This window comes from Lathyrus oleraceus, chromosome 2 (assembly GCF_024323335.1).
Source record: "Lathyrus oleraceus cultivar Zhongwan6 chromosome 2, CAAS_Psat_ZW6_1.0, whole genome shotgun sequence".
Lineage (NCBI taxonomy): Eukaryota > Viridiplantae > Streptophyta > Magnoliopsida > Fabales > Fabaceae > Lathyrus > Lathyrus oleraceus.
The window spans coordinates 485,388,173-485,414,975 of record NC_066580.1 but is presented as its reverse complement, the minus strand read 5'-3'; the positions used below and the strand labels follow the sequence as shown (position 1 = coordinate 485,414,975).

Genomic DNA, 26,803 nt, shown 5'->3' with positions numbered 1-26,803 from the left:
CTGCCTGTGGCCTGTTTCGTCTTCCACCTACAACCCTTTGATAACTTTGAGTACAAGTAGACCAAACAAGCGACCCCCTAGTTGTACTCATGGATCTGCTTGAAATTCTCGAAGTACCGTAGGTATATGACATTAATATAAGTGGAACTCTTGTCCATAAAAATCATGGTACCAACGAAATATAACAGGTATGCTCTCATAGCATGCACTATATAGAGCCCTACCCGTGGCCTGATGTGCTCTTTATAACTCATATGTATATACCTTTTCAGGTATTCAAACCTAGCATGAGCCCCCTGGTCATATCTAACTCCTCTCTTGCCACCGTTGGGTTAGTCCCTAGATAGTCTACCACCATCTTGAGTGCCTCGTCTTTGCTAATCATCCTATGATCTAGAAGTCTCCCCCCGATAGACATTTCACCAAGCGGGAGATGAAATGACAAGGTCTCTGAGTGCCATCTCTCCATGAATGCATTAAGCATTATGTGGTTGACCGTAGTATAACCGGTAATGCATAAGTCCTTCATCCCAAATAGGGACAAAGCTGCCTGAAATCAATCATCATTCGGCCGAGGCAGGCCAATAATCTTCCGTTTGTGGTTAATAAACTTCAACGGATCACGGTCTTGCACAAAATAAAAATCAATATCAGATACTTGTCAAATAAAATAAAAGTAAATTAAAAAGAATGAATCTAACTAATGATACCTCTCTCTCCCAAATATGTATGGTCTGGGTACAAAGGCAATGGTGACAACTTTACAGGGCCTCCTCCGAATGTCTTTGGTTTAACATCCTGAGTAGTCTCACCATCCGGAGGTGGCAGTGGCTCAACAACATCAACAATAGAAGGTGACATTGGCTCAACAACATCAGTAGTAAGAGGTGGCATTGGCTCAACAACATTAACAATATAAGTTGGCATTGGCTTAACATCATTATCAGTAGGATGTGACACTAGTTCAACAGCAGTAGAAGGTGGCACCGTGAATCGGGTACCTCTGGCTCCTGAATAGGTGAAACTTGACGCCTGCGTGAGGATGGGGGGAGTGATGCGTCTGTAGGTGAAACTCGTCTCCTAAGGGAAGAAGATGACGAAGAAGCATGAGGAGAATCGCATACCCTAGAATGCCTCCGCATGGCCAGAGGGAACATGAGCCTTCGAAACCCGACTCTTCTCCCGCCACACCGATGCACGTTGTGTAATTCTTCTGTGTCTAAGTCTATCGGGTCTATCAACCATAATGCCTGAAAGATAAAGTAAATAGACAATCAGTGCAAGCAAGCAACACTACAAGCAAGAAAATAAAAAAAATAATGAGAAAATTCTGGAGATACATCTCCGATTATTGGGAAAATTAAACGTTGAAAAATTTCCGGAGATGCATCTCTAGAATTTTCTACAATACCGATCGCGTTAATGGCGCCAATGTACACATGCAATCACAAAAAATAATGTTTTGATCATCCTTTCAACCAATAAATATGTTTTACACTATGTTTAAACTATCATACATACAATTTCTACTCATTTCTAACCTTAATCATCAATTTCTACTCATTTACACAAACTCAAAGACTTTTCAAAACATAAAAAAACTTGCAAATTTCAACTTTGCTTCAGTTTTAAATGATGTTTTTGATGTTGATTGAAGTTTCCTTGAGCTTTATTATTTTATTTTGGACTTGGTGATGAATTTTTTTAAGAGAGTTTGAAGTGGTTTTGAGAAATATTAGAAATGAGGAAGGAAAAGGGTTCTGCCGCAATTTAAGCTCCAAAACATTCCGGAGATGCATCTCCGAAATAAGTTTGAATATGAATCTCAAAAATATTTTTAACGTTAACTGAGGATTGAATGCGTCCGAAAATGCATTCCGAAATTTAAGGACATTTAAGTATTTTCACGTGGTGTAATAGTAAGATCTAAAGTACATTAAAAAATTCTAAAAAAAAATGACATCCATCTTAAAATGAAAATTGGGCCATTATAAATCAGGCCCAAAAAGAAAGGTCCATTATAAACGAAGGAAACATAAATTAGGGTTTTGAGTTCAGATTGCAGCAGCTAAGCGATAGAGAGTATTGGGAGTTTTTGCTGCTGAACATTCTCTTGTGCCGCCTCCACATTGCAACCATGGTACTTGATTTTCTCGTCTCAATTCCTTTGCAAACACTAATTGAAGTTCTATATCATTGTTGTATTCGAATTTTGCGAATCTATTTTTACATTTCTATGTTTATTTTTACCAGATCATATCCGAGAAAAATCGCAGAGAGATCTCCAAATACCTCTTCCAAGGTTCGTTATTATTGTTCAGTATTTTAGGGTTTCGTTTTGTTGTGATTTTATTTTGCTTTTGGGTTTGAATCGGTTTAGTTGTTGTTCAGAGGGAGTTTGCTATGCAAAGAAGGACTTCAATTTGGCAAAGCACCCTGAGATTGATGTACCAAATCTGCAAGTGATTAAGCTGATGCAGAGTTTCAAATCTAAGGAATATGTGAGGGAGACTTTTGCTTGGATGCATTATTACTGGTTTTTGACTAATGATGGAATCGAGTTCCTCAGGACTTATCTCAATCTTCCATCTGAGATTGTGCCAGCTACTTTGAAGAAGCAGGCTAAGCCAGCTGGTAGACCATTCGGTGGTCCACCTGGTGATCGCCCTAGGTAATTTTGGGGTGTTGTTTTTGGTTTGGTTAATTCGATTGCTCTGAGTTTTTGTGTGTTAATCTTGTTTATTTGTCTTTGAACAGAGGCCCACCTAGATTTGAGGGAGAAAGGAGATTTGGCGGTGACCGTGATGGGTACCGTGGTGGTCCAGGTCCCAGAGGGCCTGGTGGTGAGTTTGGTGGAGACAAGGGTGGAGCTCCTGCTGATTACAGACCTTCTTTCGGGGTAATCTTCTTGCATCAGTAGTTAATTTGAATAAGTTTGAAAGTTGTGTTCCTATTGATTTGTCTATTCATTTATTTTCAAAGATGAATTTGTTTTCATTTTATTATGTGGTTAAGGGTGGGTTAATTTTGGTAGCTTAATATCTGCTTCAGTATTATATTTGACACCTATGGTTTTGGATGCTCCTCTTGCTGTTTACATTGCTTTTTGTTTAGTTTCCATTTTCAAGACTGCTTCTCTCAATATAGATTAACATCTCAGTCTTATAAATTTGATTCTGTTAGCATTTAGTTACAGCCATGTTTTAATTTTTTCCAAATTATGCTGTTTTCTTTACTTCTCAATATACCTTAGATATTGGTTGTGATTCCTATGATCAAATTATGTTAGCCTGTACTTGCAAGATTTCTTATGTGACACAATGACTTGTCATGAATGTTCTTCTAATTTCAAATGATGATGAACAAGGTTAGTGGTATATTGGTGCAAAATTAAAGCTATTGTTTTAATATTTTTTTGACTAGTTAAGTGAAGATGCACTAGTTTGTTCTACCTTCCAAACTTCTATCTTTCTACAAATAAAGTATTTTTTGTATTTTTAGTGGAAGATTGTTTAACTATGAACTTCTGTTTCTGTGTAATTCAAATTCTATTATTTCTTTCATCATTTGTTGAGTTTTATAGTCATAGTATTGATTGGAATTTATTCTTCTCATTATTGTAGGGTCCTGGTGGAAGACCTGGCTTTGGTCGTGGTTCTGGTGGCTTTGGAGCACCAACAAGTTCAAACGATGCTTAAATGTTATGATTTCTGATCCAGTTCATGCAGTTTTGGCTGTCTTTAGATCCTATAGTATTTCCCCCTCCTCTCAAAGTTGTTTAATCCCTCTGACATTTTAATTTATAGTTATTCATGCAATGAAGATTTTGAACTGAATGTTTTTGTTTAGTATTATGTTGATTTGTTTATGTTTGGATAATAGATCGTGATGGTGTTGGTTAAAATGAATGTTTTATAGATCGAGGGTTGTTGAGGTAGGATTGGAAAGTGCATTTTATAAAAATCTCAAAAAAAACTTTGAAAAACAATTCTGAATTAGAGATTGGTTATGTTAAAGAAGTTTTTAAATTAAACTAGTTTGTGTTTATCTCTGTATTTGGCAATTGCTCCACTATGCAGTGAATATAGTGGTAAACTAGTTTTCTTGTCAGACATGTTTTCGCAGACAAAATTCCAGCGCTTCCATGATGTTGGAATAAGCGTTTTATTGGACTAATATTTAAACTAATGAATATATTATGTTTTAGGTCGGATTTTATTCTAAATTCTAAATTATTTGACGTATGTTGTCTTAAATTTTTAAAACTTCAAAATCATACTTAAGCATCATGTTTATTTTATGCTGGATTTGGTTGACATTATAAAAAATTCAAAGAGCAATTTGATATTTGGAACTTATTTGTTCAAAAATGACCATTTCAATATGCGAAACTGTAGTCTATTGGCTTTTCAATGCAATAGTTTTTTGATTATGGTTTAAGTTTTCTTTTAGAACGGGTTCAAGTTATTACGGTAAAAAAATGCTGGCTAATGCGTTCATTTTGAAACTTTGAACAAATAATTATTGTGATTTCCTACTGACTTATCGATTAACCTTTAAAGAAGCCTTGTTAATATATTAGAGAATGAAAGATGGTCATGGTACAATAGAATGTAGTAATGTCATTAAAGATTTTATCGACCTTTGTTTCGTGGTAAAATAAGTTTGAACGAAGTCTCTATTCAGCAATGTTATATTATGTTTCTATTATTACTCTACTATATTCTATCATGTTTCCTTCATTTTAAAAAATATAAAAAAAATAAGTTTGAACGAAGTCTCTATTCTACTATGTTCTATTATTATTCCACTATGTTCTATCATGTTTCTTTCATTTTGGACGGAAGGAATCCATTCGTGTGGACTGAGTAAAGGTGTTGTCACCATTCAACGCTCGTGATCACTCCTTAGATCTGCATCAAAAGTTTCAATCGCCACAAGAGGTAATTGTTTCTATCCCTGATCATGCCCATTCGTAAGGATCACTAAAGGAAAAAGTTTAATTCTCGATGTGTTTTGGATCACAATTTTCCTTTAGTTAGGAGTGAGCTTGAATCTCAAAGTCACATGTGTAAACACAAAGCAACAAACCGGATTAGCATGAGATCAAGTCAAATGGATGAAAATGATGCAATAGATTTAAACATGTTCAAAGATTTAAATCAATTCAAATGGTAATAAATTAATCAATGAAAAGTAATCAAAGATCTATCATGTGATCATGGCAAATGAAATCAAGGCACATAAGACATTCATCATCTAAATTGAAATGGGATTTTCAATTTATCAATATGATCACAAACCAAGTGAATCAATTAAAATTCAACTAAAAATGAATATTAATTCTAAATATCTAAATCTACCTAAGCATGAATTAGGATCACAATCAAAATGGGAGATTCATAATTCAAATTACAACTTGAATTCTAAACTACATGATCATAACAATCATAATGTGATATACAAATCGAATAGAAAAATTAACCTAAAATATAATCATAGTAGAAATCTACAATTAAACATACTAATCAAAATATGAATAAAATCAACAAAGTGGATTAACCAAAATCTAATGACAAGTTATGTTAAATCATGGCAAGATTAACAATGGAATTAATTCTAAAAAATTAGGATCAAAATCAACATGATTAACCTAATTTTCTAATCAAACTAAATCACATTAATCCCTAACTAAACCTAATTAATAAAATAATGCTATGTTAATTCCTAATTAATAAAAAAATCAAGAAATCCCTATTTCATACCAAGATCTAAAATTATGTAAATTCTAACAATATTAAAAAAACAGAAAATGAAGTTAATCAACAAAAATTAACTAAGATTAATGAAAAAATTAAGATAAGTTAAAGTAATTAATGATGAACATGAGCATTGGGCCAGGGTAAAACATTGAGAAGGGAGTATAAGACAATGGCCTTGCTTGGGCTAGGCATGGAGAAATGATCATATGAAATGTTAGGGATGAAAGGAATTAAGTGGATGTCATGCCATCGAAATGGGCTTGAATCAATGATTATAGACAAGCTAAAGATGAATTGTAAGACCATGGAGTGAATGTTAATCAAACCAAGAAAACCTCCATAATAGGCCATGAACAAGTGGGTCTTGAAGGGATCCTTACCAAACAAGTGAAACATACACACCATAGAATGATGATGGGACAATGAAATGGGGTTAGGAGCACACCTAATAGGTGGTAGCCATGAATTAGGGCTTGGGGACACCATGATTAAATGAGGATCCAAAGATTAGGGTTTTGCTTCACCATTTAGTCAAAGTTGAGTCACCAATGATAAGAACATATACAAGCCTCAAAAGCTACCTCCAATTAGGGTTTGATTGATTGAGCCACCTTTAATTGCAGAGAAACCCTAGCTCCCACTAAGTGCAAGCACAAAGATTTGAATTCATGATACCTATCCTCTTGTATTGGAACATGGTTATGCAGGTGAAATGAATGATCACAATGATGTGCAGATGATTAAGGTTAGTGACCTAGATGAACTTTGTGAAGGGTATGGTGAATTTGGGGGTATGACAAGTGTTTAAACCAGAAAAGTGGTATTTAAACCAAAGAGACCGTGTTTAAGCCAAATTCAAGTTTATAAACTTCCATACAAACTCATTGAAGCATTTGATCACGAGATTCAAACAATTGCTCGTTTTTAAATCGGTTCCCAACATCTATTGCATTTACAATAACACCTTAGACATTCGAAGAAACAATTTGTTTTGGAAAAATATCGGGGTGCACCATATCTAATGAAAACAATTATCACAAAATAGTAAATAAGCACTACTGCTGAAAACAAAACTGAAAAAATGAACATAGACTAGTTCTGGAAATGCATCTCCGAAAAAGTTTATACTCGTTCCGGAGATACATTTCCGGACACAACGCTAGTTTTTTCCAGACAATATGCATGATTAATATGAGCAATGAAGTGTAAAATAAATGATCTTTACTTGAAATTCTATCTTACTTTTCTCCTTTCGATGTGATGAACCACAATATTGGAGATTTTGAGTGAAAAAATTGGATTGGGAATGAAGAGCTTTTTGGTGAGGGTTTGTGTTGGAAAACAATAATGACAATGGTTGTGTGATCATGCAGTTGTTTCTTTCATCAGATTATTTCGGAGATGCATCTTCGGAAACATCTAACATACAAATGTGACATAATATTTCAAAATTTCGCCCAAACTTTTGGAAATGTGGCTCCAAAATTTCTACTAAATTGATCAATTATCAATATATTTCTTGAAATATTTCGGAGATACATCTCCGAAATACAAATAATCCAACTTATATTGCGTCATTCATAACTGTCTATTTTGTGTGTATTAAAGTGCATTTTCAAAAATTATGATACATTTTACTATTTTTCGTGACGAGAAATCCTCACATACCAATACCAAGCCCAATCCATTTCCTTTCCAACTGGCCCATCAAGTCAGTTCCATCAAACAAGAAAAAAAAAGAATCCAGCACCAACCGCTTAGGTGTATCAGAAACAAGTTGGAGTCGCCGAACTGAATCAACTCATCGGAAAACGCAGCCAAAACCCGCCACAAACAGTGACAAATCCTTTCAGGTTTTTATTGTTTTTTCGCTTTTTCGTTTTTTCTTCACGCCGCATCGAGATTTCATATTAAAGAAGCGCACATTGACAAAATAGTTCAGTATGTAAAACCTTCACAATCTAAATTTTTGTGCCGTTACGATTATTTGATTTTTAGGAGAATAGTAGTTAAACGTGGTAACAATTATTTGTGATTAATATTTTTTTTCTTGGAAATTCACTTGTGATAGTGTGAGATTTTATTTGCTACTAGTTTGTTTTTACTGAAACGAATGAATCTGAATTAGGGTTTGTTGGGATTAGGAGATAAGAGAAAATGAAGCAAGTAGTAGGAATGGTGGTTTCAAATAAAATGCAAAAGTCGGTTGTGGTGGCAGTGGATAGATTATTTCACCACACGGTGTTCAACAGATATGTTAAGCGCACTTCAAAGTTCATGGCTCACGACGAGAACAATCTTTGTAATATCGGTGACCGGGTTAGTATTTGTAAAGTTATGTCATTTGATTTGATTGTATAGTGTTGTTGAATAGTGGCTATAACGATGTTATCGATTTTAAAAATTACTATTGTTTGTAATAAGGATATGTAGTACAAAATGTTTTCTGATAGTCGCTATTACGGAATATAGACAAACCGCTTTTTTTTTGTGATCCAGGATTGATAACATTTTCTTGTACTATAAAGTGTCAACAAGTATATGTTTCAAAAGGATGTCATGGTTTTAAATTGCAGTTGCGGGTGTTGCGATTGCGGTTGTTGCATTGTGAATTTTTATTGAAAGATGTTCGAAATACATGGTGAAAAAGCACTTAAGTTAAGACTTTTTATTTCATCATAAGTAAATTAAGTCAACGGGTTTTGAAATTTTGATTTTTGAACTTTTGATGAAAATACTTAAGAAATATTGGGGAAATTGTCTGATGTGGTTTCTTATATGATTGGACATTTGATTTTAGATCACATTGCAATTGCGGTCCTATGCGGTTGCAGAAGCTACCGCATCAACAATATTGCAGCCACATGCGGTTTCGGAAGTTACCGCATCAGCAATATTGCAGCCCCAATTGTGGTTGCGGACTACAATTTAAAATCACGGGTGTTATAATTTGAGACAGATGGAGTTCAACTTTGGATTGGCTGTGTTCTTGGTTTTGCAAGAAAACTAAACAAGTGTATGTTTTGATGGTTCTTATTTCAGGTTCGATTGGATTCTTCTAGGCCTTTGAGCAAGCGTAAACATTGGGAGGTTGCTGAAATTCTCAAGAAAGCACGCATATATGTTCCTCCTTCTGCACCGGTGTCTGAGAATGTGAGCTCCGGAGGACCTACATCTACATCATGAATTGGTTAAAGGTATTAATAAGTTTATCTCGGCTGCTAGATTTATGCAGTTTCTAAATGTTGGTGTGTGGAAGTGGAGTGTGTAATGAAGTTTAGGTGAGTGAAACCACTTTAGTCTAGTACATATAATTGACAATATGGTATATGATACTGTGTTTTCAGTAGTAACTTATAACTATAAGTTTGCATGCTTTTGCTACTTGAATTTTCCCATGCTATTGTACTGGCAAAATAACTCAATAATGGAAATGCTAATTTTTATGGCAGGAGGAATTTTAATGTGACATGTTCCAAGGTTGATTAGCTTGTTTGTTGATGGGTTAGAACTTAGAATTAGTCTTCTGCAATTTCACGTGATTTTTGAATTCTTATTAGACGTCGAGATGCTATGTGTGATCTTTATTGCCATTTGTGCAAATGAATTATAGTGTAGGATGATTACAAAAGGGTTTGTATGTCTGCAGATTTCAAATTTTCATAATAATTGATAAGATGTTTACATGCGTTATCATATTGCATTTTCTTTTAATTTCTCAACAAGGATGAAAAGGCCTTAACTTTTGAATTTTGCTATGCTTTAGCGCCTCTATTTGAAAACACTAATAGGCATAGTTCAGATAACAGACAATTGTAGTTTGCCTAAATTCCACCATAGCTGTGTTAGATACCTAAAAGTGCTTATTTGAGCTATCAATTATGGGCATCTTTCACTCCATTTCCTTGCTAAAGTGTTCGAAACCACCTTTGTTTTAGATGAATTGCAATACAATGATAAACGATCTTGGTACCTTTGATTTGTGTGTTATTGTGCAGGAATTAGGCATGAAATAATAAGAAATGAAGGCACAAGAAAGTTGGCAAAGGGACCAAAAAAGGGATGCATTCATCAGCTTGCTCGCTAGGCGAGGGCTATGGCGAAGAGCTCGCTAGGCGAGCTGCCAGCGAAGGGGGTAGCGAACACGTCCAGACTTGGTCAAAAGCGCAGCCAGCACTCACTCGCTGGGCGAGCTAGTAGCGAGCATTCCAGTAGCAAAACCTCCTAAACTCGCTGGAGCGAAGGTTGAGTCGTGAGATTTACCTAGCGAAGGTTTTGGCTCGTCTAGCGAGCCTGCAAATCTGGCTATGGATATTTCTCTGGGCGCAGGTGCCTCAGGTGCCTCATTTTGGGGCTCACTAGGCGAGCCATTCTGCTCGCCTAGCGAGCATGACAGCTCAGTAGCAGCACTATAAGTAGCAGGGGTTACTTTTTGGAGCCACATCTCACACTTTCATACTTTTGTACTTTTTAGATATTTTTCCAGCATTGCTCTAGAGATACTTTTGTGACCTAGAAATCATTTCTCTTCATCTCTTAACAATCTTTCACAAAAAGAAGGTGGATTCCCATCCAATCTCGATTATTCGACTCGGATGTTGATCAACCTTCTTCCGAAACTTGTTGATCAAGCTACCATGAAAATGAGAAGATAAGTTCTTCATCTTGTCAAGGTTAAATGTAGATGATCATTAACTTTGTGTGTAAATGGGATGATCTTCATTTGTAAACTCTTTAATGGTGAATTTATGGTGAAAACTTTGATTTATTGAAAACTCTTTGTGTTGGTTTATGATCGAGAGATGTTTACCAACTCTTTACCTAGGTTTTCATCCAATCTTGTTTGTTAGCTAGAGATAGTAATGAATGATTTTGTTCACCATAAGGTTGAACCAAAAAGTTGTCATTTTGATAGATCGTGTTAGAGATAAACAATGGATCAAAATGGGAAAACTCACAATGTGTGTTAGAGATAAACACATTGGGAGGACTTTGTGAAATAGTTTATCATCTAAAGGAGTTTATAAGTTTTGTTGATCGAACATATACATGCAAAGTTATCGTCGAACCCTAACTTTGGCAATATTTCTCAAATATTAAAACCAAATCTTTTACCGCATTTTATCACACTTTTATGCAAGATACCGTGACTAAAACCAAAAACCATTTTTACCTTAAGTTAAGAATTAAAACAACTGTCGAAAGGCGGTGATATCTCACTATCCCTATGGAGACGATAACAAAAACCCGACACTTAAAATTACATTCAACAAAATGGCGCTGTTGCCTGGGATGGTGAATTGATATTGCGAGCATCGCAATAGTTGCTTAATTTTTAGCTTTTGAATTTTTGACTTGTGCTTGTAATTTGTTTGGTTTTGTATGCAGCTTTCGTTTTATGCGAGGGCAGATTCCTGGGGACGAACTTCTTTTTGATCCCGAGATCGAAAGAACCGCAAGGAGGCTGAATAGCAGAACGAGACGAAGGAGACAACAAGCTAGACGACGACAAGAACAAGGAGAAAGTTCTTCTACCACACATCCACCACCATTCATACCTATCATGGAACCACCACAACCACCGCCCATTTCCACTCCATGTGTAAACAGTCCAAGGAATACTGCTCAGTTTGCCAACCACACTGGAAGGCAAGCCGAGAGGAAGACGGGAACTCTTAATTTACTATATGGAAGTCCATTCACCGGAATGGACCATGAAGATCCCTTTGCTTTTCTCACCAAATTTTACGAGATAGCATTGGCGGCTGTAGTTGATCAAGCTCTTAATTTTTGTATTTTTAGTGGAATATTGTTTAACTATGAACTTCTGTTTCCGTGTAATTCAAATTCTATTCTTTCTTTCATCATTTGTTGAGTTTTATAGTCATAGTATGAAATTTATTCTTCACATTATTGTAGGGTCCTGGTGGAAGACCTGGCTTTGGTCGTGGTTCTGGTGGCTTTGGAGCACCAACAAGTTCAAACCATGCTTAAATGTTATGATTTCTGATCCAGTTCATGCAGTTTTGGCTGTCTTTAGATCCTATAGTATTTCCCCCTCCTCTCAAAGCCGGTCATCATAAGCAACCTTTTGTCAAATGATGAAGAAGCCCGTTTGATCAATGTGCTGAAAAAAAATCAAGAAGCCATGGGTTGGACTCTTTCCGATCTCAAAGGAATTAGTCCTTCCTATTGCATGCACAAGATCTTAATGGAAGAGGATTTAAAGCCAGTAGCTCAACCACAACGCCGCTTAAATCCTACTATGAAGGAGGTTGTTAGAAAGGAAGTTATCAAGTTGTTGGATGCAGGAATGATTTACCCGATTTCGGATAGTCCATGGGTTAGTCCTGTGCATGTGGTTCCGAAGAAAGGTGGAATTACCGTGATCCGAAATGACAAGGATGAGTTGATCCCTACTAAAGTTGCAACGGGGTGGCAAATGTGTATTGATTATAGGCGGTTGAATACCGCAACTCGAAAAGATCATTTTCCACTCCCGTTCATGGATCAAATGCTCGAAAGACTCTCGGGGCAACAATACTATTGTTTCTTGGATGGCTATTCCGGGTATAACCAAATTGCGGTTGACCCGGCCGATCATGAAAAGACGGCTTTCACATGTCCGTTTGGAATTTTCGCATACCGAAAAATGCCCTTTGGGTTGTGCAATGCACCGGCGACTTTCCAAAGATGTGTGCAAGCCATTTTTGCCGACCTTATTGAGAAAACAATGGAAGTCTTCATGGATGACTTCTCGGTATTTGGTGGTTCCTTTAGTTTATGCTTGGCAAACTTGAAAACGGTGCTTGAAAGATGTGTGAAGACCAATCTTGTGCTCAATTGGGAGAAGTGCCACTTCATGGTGACCGAGGGGATTGTGCTTGGGCATAAAGTCTCTTCAAGAGGGCTTGAAGTTGATCGTGCTAAGGTTGAAGTGATTGAAAAGTTACCTCCTCCGGTGAATGTGAAGGGTATCCGAAGCTCTTTGGGGCACGCCGGGTTCTATTGGCACTTTATCAAAGACTTCTCAAAGGTAGCTAAACCTTTGAGTAATTTGCTAGCTAAGGACCAGGTATTTCTCTTAACCGATGAATGTTTGCAAGCTTTTGAGACTTTGAAAGAAAAATTGGTTACCGCTCCAATTATAGTCGCTCCAAATTGGAATTTAAATTTTGAGCTAATGTGTGATGCGAGCGACTATGCAATCGGAGCGGTATTATGCCAAAGAAAAGAGAAAAATTTTCATGCGATACATTACGCAAGTAAAGTTCTTAATGAGGCTCAAATTAACTATGCCACCACTGAAAAAGAATTACTTGCGATAGTGTATGCGCTTGAAAAGTTTAGGTCTTATCTTATAGAGTCTAAAGTCGTAGTGTATACCGACCACTCGGCGATTAAATATTTGCTCACCAAACCGGATTCGAAGCAAAGGCTCATCCGTTGGATCCTCTTGTTGCAAGAATTTGATGTTGAAATCAAAGACAAGAAAGGATCGGAAAATTTGGTGGCGGATCATTTATCTCGCTTAGTTAATGTGGAGGTTACCGCTTCAAAGAAGGAAATCCGGGAAGAGTTTCCTGATGAAAAACTTTTCAAAGTTCAAGTTAGGCCGTGGTTTGCAGACTTTGCGAACCACAAGGCTAGTGGTTTTGTGCCTCCCGACCTAACTTCAAACCAAAAAAGGAAGTTTCTTTCGGATGCCAAGTATTACGTATGGGATGACCCGTACTTGTTTAAGTTGGGTAGTGATAACCTTTTAAGGAGATGTGTTACTGGCGATGAAGCACAAAGCATCCTTTGGCATTGTCACAACTCGCCTTACGGCGGACACTATAATGGGGGTGAGAACGGCCACTAAAATCCTTCAGTCAGGATTTTATTGGCCCACTATTTTCAAAGATGCACATACCCATGCGCAAAGTTGTGATAGTTGCCAGAGAAGCGGCGGGATTGGTAAGAGAGACGAGATGCCTCTCCAAAACATCCAAGAGGTCGAAGTATTTGATTGTTGGGGCATCGATTTTGTAGGACCATTCCCACCCTCTTATGGTAACGAGTATATGTTTGTCGCAGTTGATTACATTTCTAAGTGGGTTGAGGCGATTGCCTCACCTCGGGCGGATGCGAAAATGGTAATAAATTTTTTGAAGAAAAACATATTTTCCCGTTTCGGAACCCCCCGAGTGTTGATAAGTGACGGAGGGTCACACTTTTGTAATGCACCGTTGGAAAGCATTTTAAAACATTACGGGGTATCACACAGAGTGACAACTCCGTATCACCCACAGGCTAATGGTCAAGCCGAGGTCTCTAATCGTGAGATTAAGAGAATTCTCGAAAAAACTGTGTCAAATTCAAAAAAAGAGTGGTCACAAAAATTGGATGAAGCGTTATGGGCATACCGTACCGCCTTTAAAGCTCCAATTGGGCTCACTCCGTTTCAATTGGTGTTTGGTAAAACTTGCCATTTGTCGATTGAATTGGAGCACAAAGCATTGTGGGCCCTGAAATTGTTAAACTTTGACAAGGATTTGGCCGGTGAGAAAAGGAAGGTGCAACTACTTGAGTTGGAAGAGATGCGCAATGCCGCATATCACTCAAGTTGGTTGTACAAAGAGAAGGTAAAAAAATATCATGACAAAAAGCTTCGAAAGAAAGAATTTGTGCCCGGACAGTTGGTCCTATTGTTCAATTCCAGGTTGAAGTTATTCCCCGGAAAGTTGAAATCAAAATGGTCCGGGCCATTTCGGGTCAAAGAAGTTAAGGAGTACGGAGCTATTGTCATTGAGGACATGGAAAAGAAGGACAGTTGGACCGTTAATGACCAACGTTTGAAGGTTTATCTCGGCGGTCATGTGGATCGCGAGAGCTGTGCTATTTCTTTGGATGCTCCTCTGTGAGCATCGCACCGTCGAGCTTATCCGACGTGAAACAAGCGCTTGTTGGGAGGCACCCCAACATTGTAAGTATTCACAGTTTTTCTGTGGTGTTGTAGTGGGATTCCAATTGTTAAACCTTGCTGAATGTACCAAGAATGCTTATTTGAAAAATCAAATGCTGTCATGCTCGCTAGATGCTCGCTAGGCGAGGCAGTAGCGAGCGGATTCGCTAGCTGCTCGCTAGGCGAAGCAGCAGCGAGTGCTGCGTGGCAGAACTAATTTAATTCTCAGCAGGCCACTCTTTTGGGCCCAGTTCCATTTTTCTTTTTCTTTATAACTCTGAACTTCATAACTCATTTTATAACTCTGAACTCTTCCCAACTCACACACACTCTCTCACTTTGCATCTCACTCACAACCCAACCTGTTACATTGCAACCATCATTGTGCATTCTTACTTCTACAGATATCAAACCAGGTTTGCTCATTCTCATTACTTCATGCTTTCACATTGTAAATTTCTGAAGTATATGTAGTTTAGGGTGAATTTGGGGGAATTAGTGAATTAGGTTTTGCATGTGGGTGTAGATTTGCATTGCTTGTACCTTAGAACGATGCCTTTCATGATAAATCATTGTGTTCTGAATTAGGTACCATGAGACATTGGGTTTTTCTAAGTAAACATTGCAGAACCCAAAAACCCGTAAGATTCGCTAGCAACTCGCTAGGTGAATCAGTGGCGAGCATTCGTTGCGACTTCGCTAGGCGAAGCAGCAGCGACCATGACAGTAGTTGGAATCCTGTTTTGCTTTCTAATCTGTTTTGTGTTTGTGTTGTTTCCTCTCTATGTCTCTGCAGATGGAATCCAGGTCCGGAGCTTCGAAAAAGAGAAAGGGCGGGAGCACTTCCCGTCCCGTACCAATACAATTCGACACCGACAAATTTGTCGGACCAAAGCAAGCAGCAAGATATGTTGCTTTGGAAAAGCGTAAGATTTTGCCGGAAAAGAGATTTGTAATCAACCCTGAAGGCACGAACCGTACATTCGCCGGGTTGATTAACGACAAAAAGTGGGACCGGTTAATTTCCCCCCTGGAGCATTACGACATCGCAATAGTGCGTGAGTTCTACGCGAACGCACTGCCTGACGACGACGAGCCATTCACATGGACGTCTAGAGTGTCCGGCCGTCCTGTTGCGTTCGATCGGGATGCAATTAACCGTGTCCTGGGTGAACCGCTCCATCTGGGAGCCAATGAGAGAGACACTTACCACGAAGATTTAAGGCTTCACAGGGATACCGATTCGATTTCTGCTGCCCTGCTTTTGAGAGGGAAATCAGTTGAGCTGAACCCATCTGGGGTTCCGATGAGATATCATAGGGAGGACATGATTCCCTTGGCTCAACTGATCCTTTTGTTGGTTCTTACAAACATCAAACCCAAATCTCATACTTCTACCGTGCCGATCCCAATGGCACACTTGGTTTATTGTATCCTCACAAATATCCAAATTGATGTGGCGAGGATTATTGCTTTGGAGTTAAAGTCCGTGATTGAAAGCGGGCTAAAGTCGGGGGCACGAGTGAATTGTCCCCTTGCTTTCCCGTGTCTGATCATGGCTTTGTGCCAACAAGCGAGGGTAAGGCTACCCTCCAAGGGTCAAGTAAGGATCCCGCCGGCCATTGATGACCGATACGTGGCCAAGTTCTGCAAACCGAAGAGTGTAAGAAGTAGTTCAGCTGCTGAGGTTACCGGGGCTTCTGATGGTCCTGGTACTTTTTCTCTAGGATCCGATCCTTTCCAGCAGGCTGTCTGCAACTACAACTGGGATTGGATGGCGGCAACTCAGCGCGCCATGCTCGATATGCACGATTCTATGCAACTGTTACAGTTGCAGATGCGCAACCCCTCCAGTGAGCATTCTATGATGACACGTGAGCAGTTTCTGCAGCACGCTAGCTGGCCTGTGGACAGGCCTGTGTTTGGAGAGGGGGCGGGTGCTGGTGCTTCTTCTGGTGCTGCTGAAGATGATGATGATGATGAGGCTACCGGTTCTGATGCCGGTAGTGATGAGGGTTATGAGTCCGTGGAGGGCTAAGTTTATTTTATGTTTTATTTTTATTGTATTTTTATTTTGGTTATGTACTTTTGGGGTGTTTTGTCCCCCATGAACAATTTTAAATTTTGAAGTAATGTTATTATTTATGTTTTAAATTTCATTTGTTTTAATAAATTTTTGGTTGGTTGAGTGTCAAACCTTCTAGATCGGTTGCTCCTCAAAGAAGTATCCAATGAAGGTGCATCCGAGCTTGAATGGCAATGATAAAAATAAACAAGTGAATAATGCTAAGGTACATGGTTACCTCCGGCTAGAATTTTAGAATGCATTAAGAACTTTACTCTTTTTTGTAATTGAATATTGTCTTTTTGCAACATAATTGAATGAATGTTTCATCTAGGACTCAAAACCATAAATTGTGAGGAAACCTCCATTGTACACTTAAATGCTGGATTCTAATAAGCTTTGTTGATTCATTTGATTCATGCTTTGTCTTTTATTATTGTGAATATGTGGAAGCAATTAGAAATGATCAAGACACTTGTTTTCTATTGAGCACAACCAGTTCCAAATACAACTTACCTGTGAGCAGAGAGAGTATTCGTTAACCCCTTTGAGCTTAAACAGTTGAATCTCTGCTTGAAATAAAGTGAGATTTCAAAAATCTTTTTTTGTTGAAACCCGGAAAATTTTGATAATTGTTCTTTTGCCGTAAAAAGTCAATAGCATTCACTTAGGGTGAGTAAGAAATAAGTTGGGGAGAACGAAAATGAGAATCGGTAAGTACCACAACTTTTGAAAAACCGAGCAAGCATAAAAAAAAATAGTGATGTGATAGAAAAGGGAAACATCTGTTTTGTAAATATGATGTGAAAGAAAAGACAAAATAGAGAAAATGAAAATGAAAATGAATGCTTGCTTGGAAGAAAAATAGTGAAAAACAAAAATTGAATTGTGAAATAAGAGTTGTGAAAGTTTCAAATGAGAACAAATGGAACGAAGTTGAGATGTGTGAATAATGTACAGTGAATGTCTCTTTTGCATCGGCAATTTCGTTTTCAATGGTCTTAGAAATGACCCTTGTTTGTTAACATAGCCAAGCTTCAACCGAAAAATCCTTAGTGATCTTCGTGCTTCCACATTACCATTTATAATTGTTAGACATTGTATGAATTGAATTGATTTCTTCATTGTTTGTTGGAGAGTGAGATTATTCCCGCGGTTGCAAACACGTAATTTCTTCAATCCTTATTCGAAGAGGAGAGATAGGGTGATTCATTCAAGAAAATATTGTTGTGGATAGATACGTATTTCGCATTGCTATTAAGTTTTAGTTCTTGTGTATTATTTTATTCTAACCGTTGGAAATTTGTATTTGCTGATTCGCTTGTGTTTGAGCCGTTTTATCCGATTTCGGAGAAACCTTTTTCTTAATGCAAATCCTCTTGTCCTTCAAGAGGCATACTTTGCTTGAGGACAAGCAAAAATCTAGTTGGGGAGAGTTGTTAGATACCCAAAAGTGCTTATTTGAGCTATCAATTATGGGCATCTTTCACTCCATTTCCTTGCTAAAGTGTTCAAAACCACCTTTGTTTTAGATGAATTGCAATACAATGATAAACGATCTTGCTACCTTTGATTTGTGTGTTATTGTGCAGGAATTAGGCATGAAATAATAAGAAATGAAGGTACAAGAAAGTTGGCAAAGGGACCAAAAAAGGGATGTATTCATCAGCTTGCTCGCTAGGCGAGGGCTATGGCGAAGAGCTCGCTAGGCGAGCTGCCAGCGAAGGGGGTAGCGAACACGTCCAGACTTGATCAAAAGCGCAGCCAGCACTCACTCGCTGGGCGAGCTAGTAGCGAGCTCCCAGCGAGCATTCCAGTAGCAAAACCTCCTAAGCTCGCTGGAGCGAAGGTTGAGGCGTGAGATTCGCCATGAAGGTTTTGGCTCGCCTAGCGAGCCTGCAAATCTGGCTATGGATATTTCTCTGGGCGCAGGTGCCTCAGGTGCCTCATTTTGGGGTTCGCTAGACGAGCCATTCTGCTCGCCTAGCGAGCATGACAGCTCAGTAGCAGCACTATAAGTAGCAGGGGCTACTTTTTGGAGCCACACCTCACACTTTCATACTTTTGTACTTTTTAGATATTTTTCCAGCATTGCTCTAGAGGTACTTTTGTGACCTAGAAATCATTTCTCTTCATCTCTTAACAATCTTTCACAAAAAGAAGGTGGATTCTCATCCAATCTCGATTATTCGACTCAGATGTTGATCAACCTTCTTCCGAAACTTGTTGATCAAGCTACCATGAAAATGAGTAGCTAAGTTCTTCATCTTGTCAAGGTTAGATGTAGATGATCATTAGCTTTGTGTGTAAATGAGATGATCTTCATTTGTAAACTCTTTAATGATGAATTTATGGTGAAAACTTTGATTTATTGAAAACTCTTTGTGTTGGTTTATGATCGAGAGATGTTTACCAACTCTTTACCTAGGTTTTCATCCAATCTTGTTTGTTAGCTAGAGATAGTAATGAATGATTTTGTTCACCATAAGGTTGAACCAAAAAGTTGTCATTTTGATAGATTGTGTTAGAGATAAACAATGGATCAAAATGGGAAAACTCACAATGTGTGTTAGAGATAAACACATTGGGAGGACTTTGTGAAATAGTTTATCATCTAAAGGAGTTTATAAGTTTTGTTGATCGAACATATACATGCAAAGTGATCGTCGAATCCTAACTTTGGCAATATTTCTCAAATATTAAAACCAAATATTTTACCGCATTTTATCACACTTTTATGCAAGATACCGTGACTAAAACCAAAAACCATTTTTACCTTAAGCTAAGAATTAAAACAACTGTCGAAAGGCGATGATATCTCACTATCCCTGTGGAGACGATAACAAAAACCCGACACTTAAAATTACATTCAACAAGCTGCTATTTGTTATTTGACAATACTTATCACAACTAAAGAATTCACAAATTGGAAGAAGCAAATTGAGATGAATAACGAATTCTATATAGTGATGAATGCTAACCTTAGTCAACTAATGTTACGGATGTAGATAGAATCGGACTGTTCATGGTTCAGTTATGTAAGAATAAGAAAACTGAACCGAATCATAAGAGTTCAGAAGAACCAAACCAAACTGTTATAGTTTTTTTTTCCTGAATCAAACCAAACCGAGTTAATAGTTCGGTGAACCAATTCTTAGTTTTGAACCAAACTGAACTGCTATTAAGCCATTTTTCCTTAATTGTACTGTTTTAATGGTAAACCAAACTGTTATATCTTTTTTCTAAATTCTTTTAATAACTACCGAGTTCATGTTGTTTGAACTACTTGTTCAGTGGCCAGTGAATAAATTTGTGGAGAGTATTTTTCAGTTTCATTGTTTCAATTGTTTCAATTTTCATTGCCTACATTTCAAAAATAAAGGTAATGATTAAAGTGAAACTGATTGGGAAAATGGTCAAGAAGAATTACATTGAAGAATTCAAGAAAACTTTTTACTCTCACATTACCCTTTTATTTGTATACACGACTCTCTAAAGTTCATTTGTCGCTTTAAAAACTGAGTCTGAGAGGTTATTTGCAATTCAGTTCTTACAATTTGGTTGAGTTATTTCCAGTTTGGTTCTGGTCAGTAAAGTATGGGAAATAATAGCTTGGTTGGCAAATTATCTAAATTGGTTCGATTAATTTCAAGACAGATTGGTTCAGTTTGGCAGTTTAGTTAGCTTAGTTTTGTTCTTCTTTGAGGTTATTTTGACCCAGCCTAGATGTAGATATCTAGGGCTTGTTTGAAAGACTTTTAATTTTTAGTTCTAAAAATGTGTTTTGTATATATATTTTAAACAATTATTTTTAAAATGAGAATGAGAAAAAAAGTTGCTTGATAATCAATTCTTTGAAATCTGTTTTTAGGAGTGAGAAAATATATTTGATTATTTAATTTTTTTAAACTGTTTTAAAAATAATAAGATGATAAAATTCTTTGATAGTTTAATTTTTAAATTTGATTATATTAAATAAAAAAAAATCAGAAATAATTTTATGATCATTTAGTTCCTAAAGAATTATTTTTTGTTTATAAAATAGAGTTAAAGAAAAATTTATATCTAATCAAACATGTTTATTATATAGTTAAATATTTTTAATAATGTAGACTGATTGATAATATAAAAAATATATACATTAAACTTATTTATAAATTTAATCAATTATAAAATATTTAATATAATGAGTTAATTTGTAATATATTATACAACAAAAAGAAGTTAAAAAATATACAATCTTATAAATCAATAAATAATTAAGTTAATCTAATATATATATATAATATATATATATATATATATATATATATATATATATATATATATATATATATATATATATATATATATATATATATATATATATATATATATATATATATATATATATATATATATATATAAATAAGCTGATGGTTTATAGTAAAGAGAATGTACAACAGAATTTATACAAAAGTTTTATATAATTATTGTTCCATTAATAAAAAATGACGTGTTTTTTTTATCATTTTTGAAAAGAAAACTGAAAAATGAAAAGAAAAACATATTTATATTGTTTTGGTTTTTTAGTTTTGAAAACTGAAAAATTAAAAATAGTTTTGCAAAAGTATTTTTTAACGCAAATCATTCAAACAAATTTTTTGTTTTTAAGTTTTAAAAAATTAAAAAACAGTTTTTAAAAACTAATTCAAACAAGTCCCTAGTAGTTCTACGTAGGGGTGTGAAAAAAAATGAATTTTTTAATGTTCCATATATATTATTTAGGCACCACATGAAAATATTAAAATGTTTATAAATTTCGAAAATGCATCTCCGAACATATCTCTCATACACACAATTCATTCGGTTTTGAGTCACGTCCTAATTTTATGACTTAAATTATTCCGGAAATATATTTCATGTCTTTGGAAATATAATTCTAGAACTCAAAAACATTTCCAAACATTACTTGTATAATCCATAAGTAACTTCAAGTATTTTTTTTTTAAAATTCTTCGTCTCTCTTCTTTAAGGATTCAAGTTATACTTTTGATTGATGTATTTTTCATCACATTTAGCTACATGCATCTAACCTACGATATTTTCAACAAAACATTGTCCAAACAACCTTTTTTATTGACAATTATTTCATTCACAACCGATACTATATTTCAGTTTGCCTTTTCTTGTGAGTTTAGGAAATGTATTTTCGGAGACATTCTCAGAATGCTATTCCGGATAAAGTAAGTTATAAAATTGGGGAGTGGTTCAAAAACGAATGAGTTGTGTGTGCATGTGATACGTTCGGAGATGCGTTCTTGAAATTTGATGGGCATTTTTGGTTTTTTATAGGGTGTTTTTCCACCCCATAGGATAGGATAAGAAATTTCTGGAAAAAAATAGTTAAAATGTATTTTTTATCACTTTACTTCAAAGTCAATTTTAAATTAAAATGTATTTTTTATAACCATTTAAATGTGACTTTAATCACTATGGTTATAACAGTTTTGATTTTTAGTTTCGATAAGTTTTGTTGTTTTAATCTCTACAAAATAAAATTAAAAAAATATATATTATTTTTATTTTTTGATATCAAAATTATTAGATCACGTATGATATCTCTGAAATTACAAAAATTATTTTTGAATTAGTATACATTGAATTTAAACATTTTTTTTTGTAAATTATTAATCATTATAGTAATAATTTTGAGTGTGTTCTAATATAACAAGAAAATATTCAAGTGAACATTAATTTTTGAATTCAGAAATAGACAATACTTATGAAGTGTTGCAGTATGTTTAAATTCAGATATAAACAACATTTCTTAAGTGTTGCAACAGATTTGAAATTTATAATTTCTTATCTCATATTATATGTGCATGCTAATATGAAAAAAAATTATTTCTTGATCATTTTGATATTATAAGTAATTTATATTTCTTTTTACTATTCAAAGTTGACAAATATTTACGAAAAAAGTTATAGAAAATATTAATGATTTTGGTTCATAATTTATTTTCTAATGTGATTCTTATATGGATATAAAATAGAATATTATTAAACATGAAGTTAAGAAATATAATTCATTTTATGCAACAAAATATTTATTTTAAGAGAATATAAATAAATGGGTATTAGTTAATATGGAATGATTTTTATGTTTTAAACCTCTTTATAAAATAAAAGTTATGATCATGAATGTCTATTGCTATAAATATTTAATACATTGAATATATTTTGGATATATTAAAGTATAAATTTACTATTTTCAAAAATTATGATACATTTTACTATTTTCCCCTCAAATACCAATACCAAGCCCAATCCATTTCCTTTCCAACAGGCCCATCCAGTCGGTTCCATCAAACAAGAAAAAATGAATCCAGCCGCAGCCGCTTAGGTGTAGCATCAACTCATCGGAAAGTCGCCGAACTGAATCAACTCATCGGAAACGCAGCCAAAAACCGCCACAAACAGTGACAAATCCTTTCAGGTTTTTATTGTTTGTTCGCTTTTTCGTTTTTTCTTCACGCCCCATCGAGATTTCGCATTAAACAAGCGCAAATTGACAAAATAGTTCCGTATGTAAAACCTTCACAATCTAAATTTTTGTACCGTTACGATTATTTGATTTTTAGGAGAATAGTAGTTAAACCTGGTAACAATTATTTGTGATTAATATATGTTTTCTTGGAAATTCACTTGTGATAGTGTGAGATTTTATTTGCTACTAGTTTGTTTTACTGATACGAATGAATCTGAATTAGGGTTTGTTGGGATTAGGAGATAGGAGAAAATGAAGCAAGTAGTAGGAATGGTGGTTTCGAATAAAATGCAGAAGTCGGTTGTGGTGGCAGTGGATAGATTATTTCACCACACGGTGTTCAACAGATATGTTAAGCGCACTTCAAAGTTCATGGCTCACGACGGGAACAATCTTTGTAATATCGGTGACAGGGTTAGTATTTGTAAAGTTATGTCTATTGATTTGATTGTATAGTGTTGTTGAATAGCCGCTATTACGGAATATAGACAAACCGATTTTATTTTGTGATCCAGGATTGATAATATTTTCTTGTACTACAAAGTGTCAACAAGTATATGTTTCAAAAGGATGTCATGGTTTTATATTGCAGTTTCGGGTGTTGCGATTGCGGCTGTTGCATTGTGAATTTTTATTGAAAGATGTTCGAAATACATGGTGAAAAAGCTCTTAAGTTAAGACTTTTTATTTCATCATAAGTAAATTGAGTCATAGGGTTTTGAAATTTTGATTTTTGAACTTTTGATGAAAATACTTGAAGAAATATTGGGGAAATTGTCTGATGTGGTTTCTTATATGATTGGACATTTGATTTTAGATCACATTGCAATTGCGGTCCTATGCGGTTGCAGAAGCTACCGCATCAACAATATTGCAACCACATGCGGTTGTGGAAGTTACCGCATCAGCAATATTGCAGCCCCAATTGTGGTTGCGGACTACAATTTAAAACCACGGGTGTTATAATTTGAGACAGATGGAGTTCAATTTTGGATTGGCTGTGTTCTTGGTTTTGCAAGAAAACTAAACAAGTGTATGTTTTGATGGTTCTTATTTCAGGTTCGATTGGATTCTTCTAGGCCTTTGAGCAAGCGTAAACATTGGGTGGTTGCTGAAATTCTCAAGAAAGCACGCATATATGTTCCTCCTTCTGCACCGGTGTCTGAGAATGTGAGCTCCGGAGGACCTACATCTACATCATGAATTGGTTAAAGGTAATAATAAGTTTATCTCGGCTGCTAGATTTATGCAGTTTCTAAATGTTGGTGTGTGGAAGTGGAGTGTGTAATGAAGTTTAGGTGAGTGAAACCACTTTAGTCTAGTACATATAATTGACAATATTGTATATGATACTGTGTTTTCAGTAGTAACTTATAACTATAAGTTTGCATGCTTTTGCTACTTGAATTTTCCCATGCTATTGTGCTGGCAAAATAACTCAATAATGGAAATGCTAATTTTTATGGCAGGAGGAATTTTAATGTGACATGTTCCAAGGTTGATTAGCTTGTTTGTTGATGGGTTAGAACTTAGAATCAGTCTTCTGCAATTTCACGTGATTTTTGAATTCTTATTAGACGTCGAGATGCTATGTGTGATCTTTATTGCCATCTGTGCAAATGAATTATAGTGTAGGATGATTACAAAAGGGTTTGTATGTCTGCAGATTTCAAATTTTCATAATAATTGATAAGATGTTTACATGCGTTATCGTATTGCATTTTCTTTTAATTTCTCAACAAGGATGAAAATGCCTTAACTTTTGAATTTTGCTATGCTTTAGCGCCTCTATTTGAAAACACTAATAGGCATAGTTCAGATAACGGACAATTGTAGTTTGCCTAAATTCCACCATAGCTGCTATTTGTTATTTGACTATACTTATCACAACTAAAGAAATCACAAATTGGAAGAAGCAAATTGAGATGAATAACAAATTCTATATAGTGATGAACGCTAACCTTAGTCAACTAATGTTACAGATGTAGATAGAATCGGACTGTTCATGGTTCAGTTATGTAAGAATAAGAAAACTGAACCGAATCATAAGAGTTCAGAAGAACCAAACCAAACTGTTATAGTTTTTTTTTCCTGAATCAAACCAAACCGAGTTAATAGTTCGGTGAACCAATTCTTAGTTTTGAACCAAACTGAACTGCTATTAAACCCTTTTTCCTGAATTGTACTGTTTTTCTAATTAACTGAATCAAACCAAACCGAGTTAATAGTTCGGTGAACCAATTCTTAGTTTTGAACCAAACTGAACTGCTATTAAACCCTTTTCCCGAGTTAAGAGTTCAGAAGATTTCTTATGTGACACAATGACTTGTCATGAATGTTCTTCTAATTTCAAATGATGATGAACAAGGTTAGTGGTATATTGGTGCAAAATAAAAGCTATTGTTTTAATACTTTTTTGACTAGTTAAGTGAAGATGCACTAGTTTGTTCTACCTTCCGAACTTCTATCTTTCTACAAATAAAGTATTTTTTTGTATTTTTAGTGGAATATTGTTTAACTATGAACTTCTGTTTCCGTGTAATTCAAATTCTATTCTTTCTTTCATCATTTGTTGAGTTTTATAGTCATAGTATGAAATTTATTCTTCACATTATTGTAGGGTCCTGGTGGAAGACCTGGCTTTGGTCGTGGTTCTGGTGGCTTTGGAGCACCAACAAGTTCAAACCATGCTTAAATGTTATGATTTCTGATCCAGTTCATGCAGTTTTGGCTGTCTTTAGATCCTATAGTATTTCCCCCTCCTCTCAAAGTTGTTTAATCCCTCTGACATTTTAATTTATAGTTATTCATGCAATGAAGATTTTGAACTGAATGTTTTTGTTTAGTATTATGTTGATTTGTTTATGTTTGGATAATAGATTGTGATGGTGTTGGTTAAAATGAATGTTTTATAGATCGAGGGTTGTTGAGGTAGGATTGGAAAGTGCATTTTATAAAAATCTCAAAAAAAACTTTGAAAAACAATTCTGATTTAGAGATTGGTTATGTTAAAGAATTTTTTAAAATAAACTAGTTTGTGTTTATCTCTGTATTTGGGAATTGCTCCACTATGCAGTGAATATAGTGGTAAACTAGTTTTCTTGTCCGACATGTTTTCGTAGACAAAATTCCAGCGCTTCCATGATGTTGGAATAAGCGTTTTATAGGACTAATATTTAAACTAATGAATATATTATGTTTTAGGTCGGATTTTATTCTAAATTCTAAATTATTTGACGTATGTTGTCTTAAATTTTTAAAACTTCAAAATCATACTTAAGCATCATGTTTATTTTATGCTGGATTTGGTTGACATTATAAAAATTCAAAGAGCAATTTGATATTTGGAACTTATTTGTTCAAAAACGACCATTTCAATATGCGTAACTGTAGTCTACTGGCTTTTCAATGCAAGAGTTTTTTGATTATGGTTTAAGTTTTTTCTTTTAGAACACCGACTTAACGATTAACCTTTAAAGAAGCCTTGTTAATATATTAGA

At 35.4% G+C, this 26,803-nt stretch overlaps 3 protein-coding genes across 10 annotated transcripts; all 3 read left to right on the top strand.

Annotated features, from left to right (window-relative positions):
* Positions 1-1,985: 1,985 nt before the first annotated feature.
* Positions 1,986-26,136, top strand: LOC127120754 (40S ribosomal protein S10-1). 3 transcript variants are annotated; one of them, XM_051051290.1, is made up of 5 exons: positions 1,986-2,140; positions 2,254-2,302; positions 2,392-2,671; positions 2,758-2,899; positions 25,924-26,136. In XM_051051290.1, exons 1-5 carry the CDS (start codon positions 2,138-2,140, stop codon positions 25,996-25,998), a joined length of 549 nt encoding a protein of 182 aa, XP_050907247.1. In that variant the 5' UTR covers positions 1,986-2,137; the 3' UTR covers positions 25,999-26,136. The 3 variants fall into 3 exon arrangements, with proteins under 3 accessions (XP_050907247.1, XP_050907246.1, XP_050907245.1); XM_051051289.1 differs by lacking the exon at positions 25,924-26,136 and adding an exon at positions 11,682-11,827; XM_051051288.1 differs by lacking the exon at positions 25,924-26,136 and adding an exon at positions 3,624-3,836 and having other exon boundaries at positions 1,987-2,140.
* Positions 7,573-25,952, top strand: LOC127120755 (uncharacterized). 5 transcript variants are annotated; one of them, XM_051051293.1, is made up of 4 exons: positions 7,573-7,615; positions 23,527-23,717; positions 24,363-24,517; positions 25,924-25,952. In XM_051051293.1, the coding sequence occupies exons 2-3, from the start codon at positions 23,556-23,558 to the stop codon at positions 24,504-24,506; spliced, it is 306 nt and encodes a 101-aa protein (XP_050907250.1). In that variant the 5' UTR covers positions 7,573-7,615; positions 23,527-23,555; the 3' UTR covers positions 24,507-24,517; positions 25,924-25,952. The 5 variants fall into 5 exon arrangements, with proteins under 5 accessions (XP_050907250.1, XP_050907251.1, XP_050907252.1 ...); XM_051051294.1 differs by having other exon boundaries at positions 7,587-7,615; positions 23,543-23,717; XM_051051295.1 differs by lacking the exons at positions 7,573-7,615; positions 25,924-25,952 and adding exons at positions 23,070-23,252; positions 23,896-23,960 and having other exon boundaries at positions 24,363-24,510.
* Positions 7,887-26,136, top strand: LOC127120757 (uncharacterized). 2 transcript variants are annotated; one of them, XM_051051297.1, is made up of 3 exons: positions 7,887-8,081; positions 8,805-8,959; positions 25,924-26,136. In XM_051051297.1, the coding sequence occupies exons 1-2, from the start codon at positions 7,920-7,922 to the stop codon at positions 8,946-8,948; spliced, it is 306 nt and encodes a 101-aa protein (XP_050907254.1). In that variant the 5' UTR covers positions 7,887-7,919; the 3' UTR covers positions 8,949-8,959; positions 25,924-26,136. The 2 variants fall into 2 exon arrangements, with proteins under 2 accessions (XP_050907254.1, XP_050907253.1); XM_051051296.1 differs by lacking the exon at positions 25,924-26,136 and adding an exon at positions 11,682-11,710 and having other exon boundaries at positions 7,903-8,081.
* Positions 26,137-26,803: the final 667 nt, after the last annotated feature.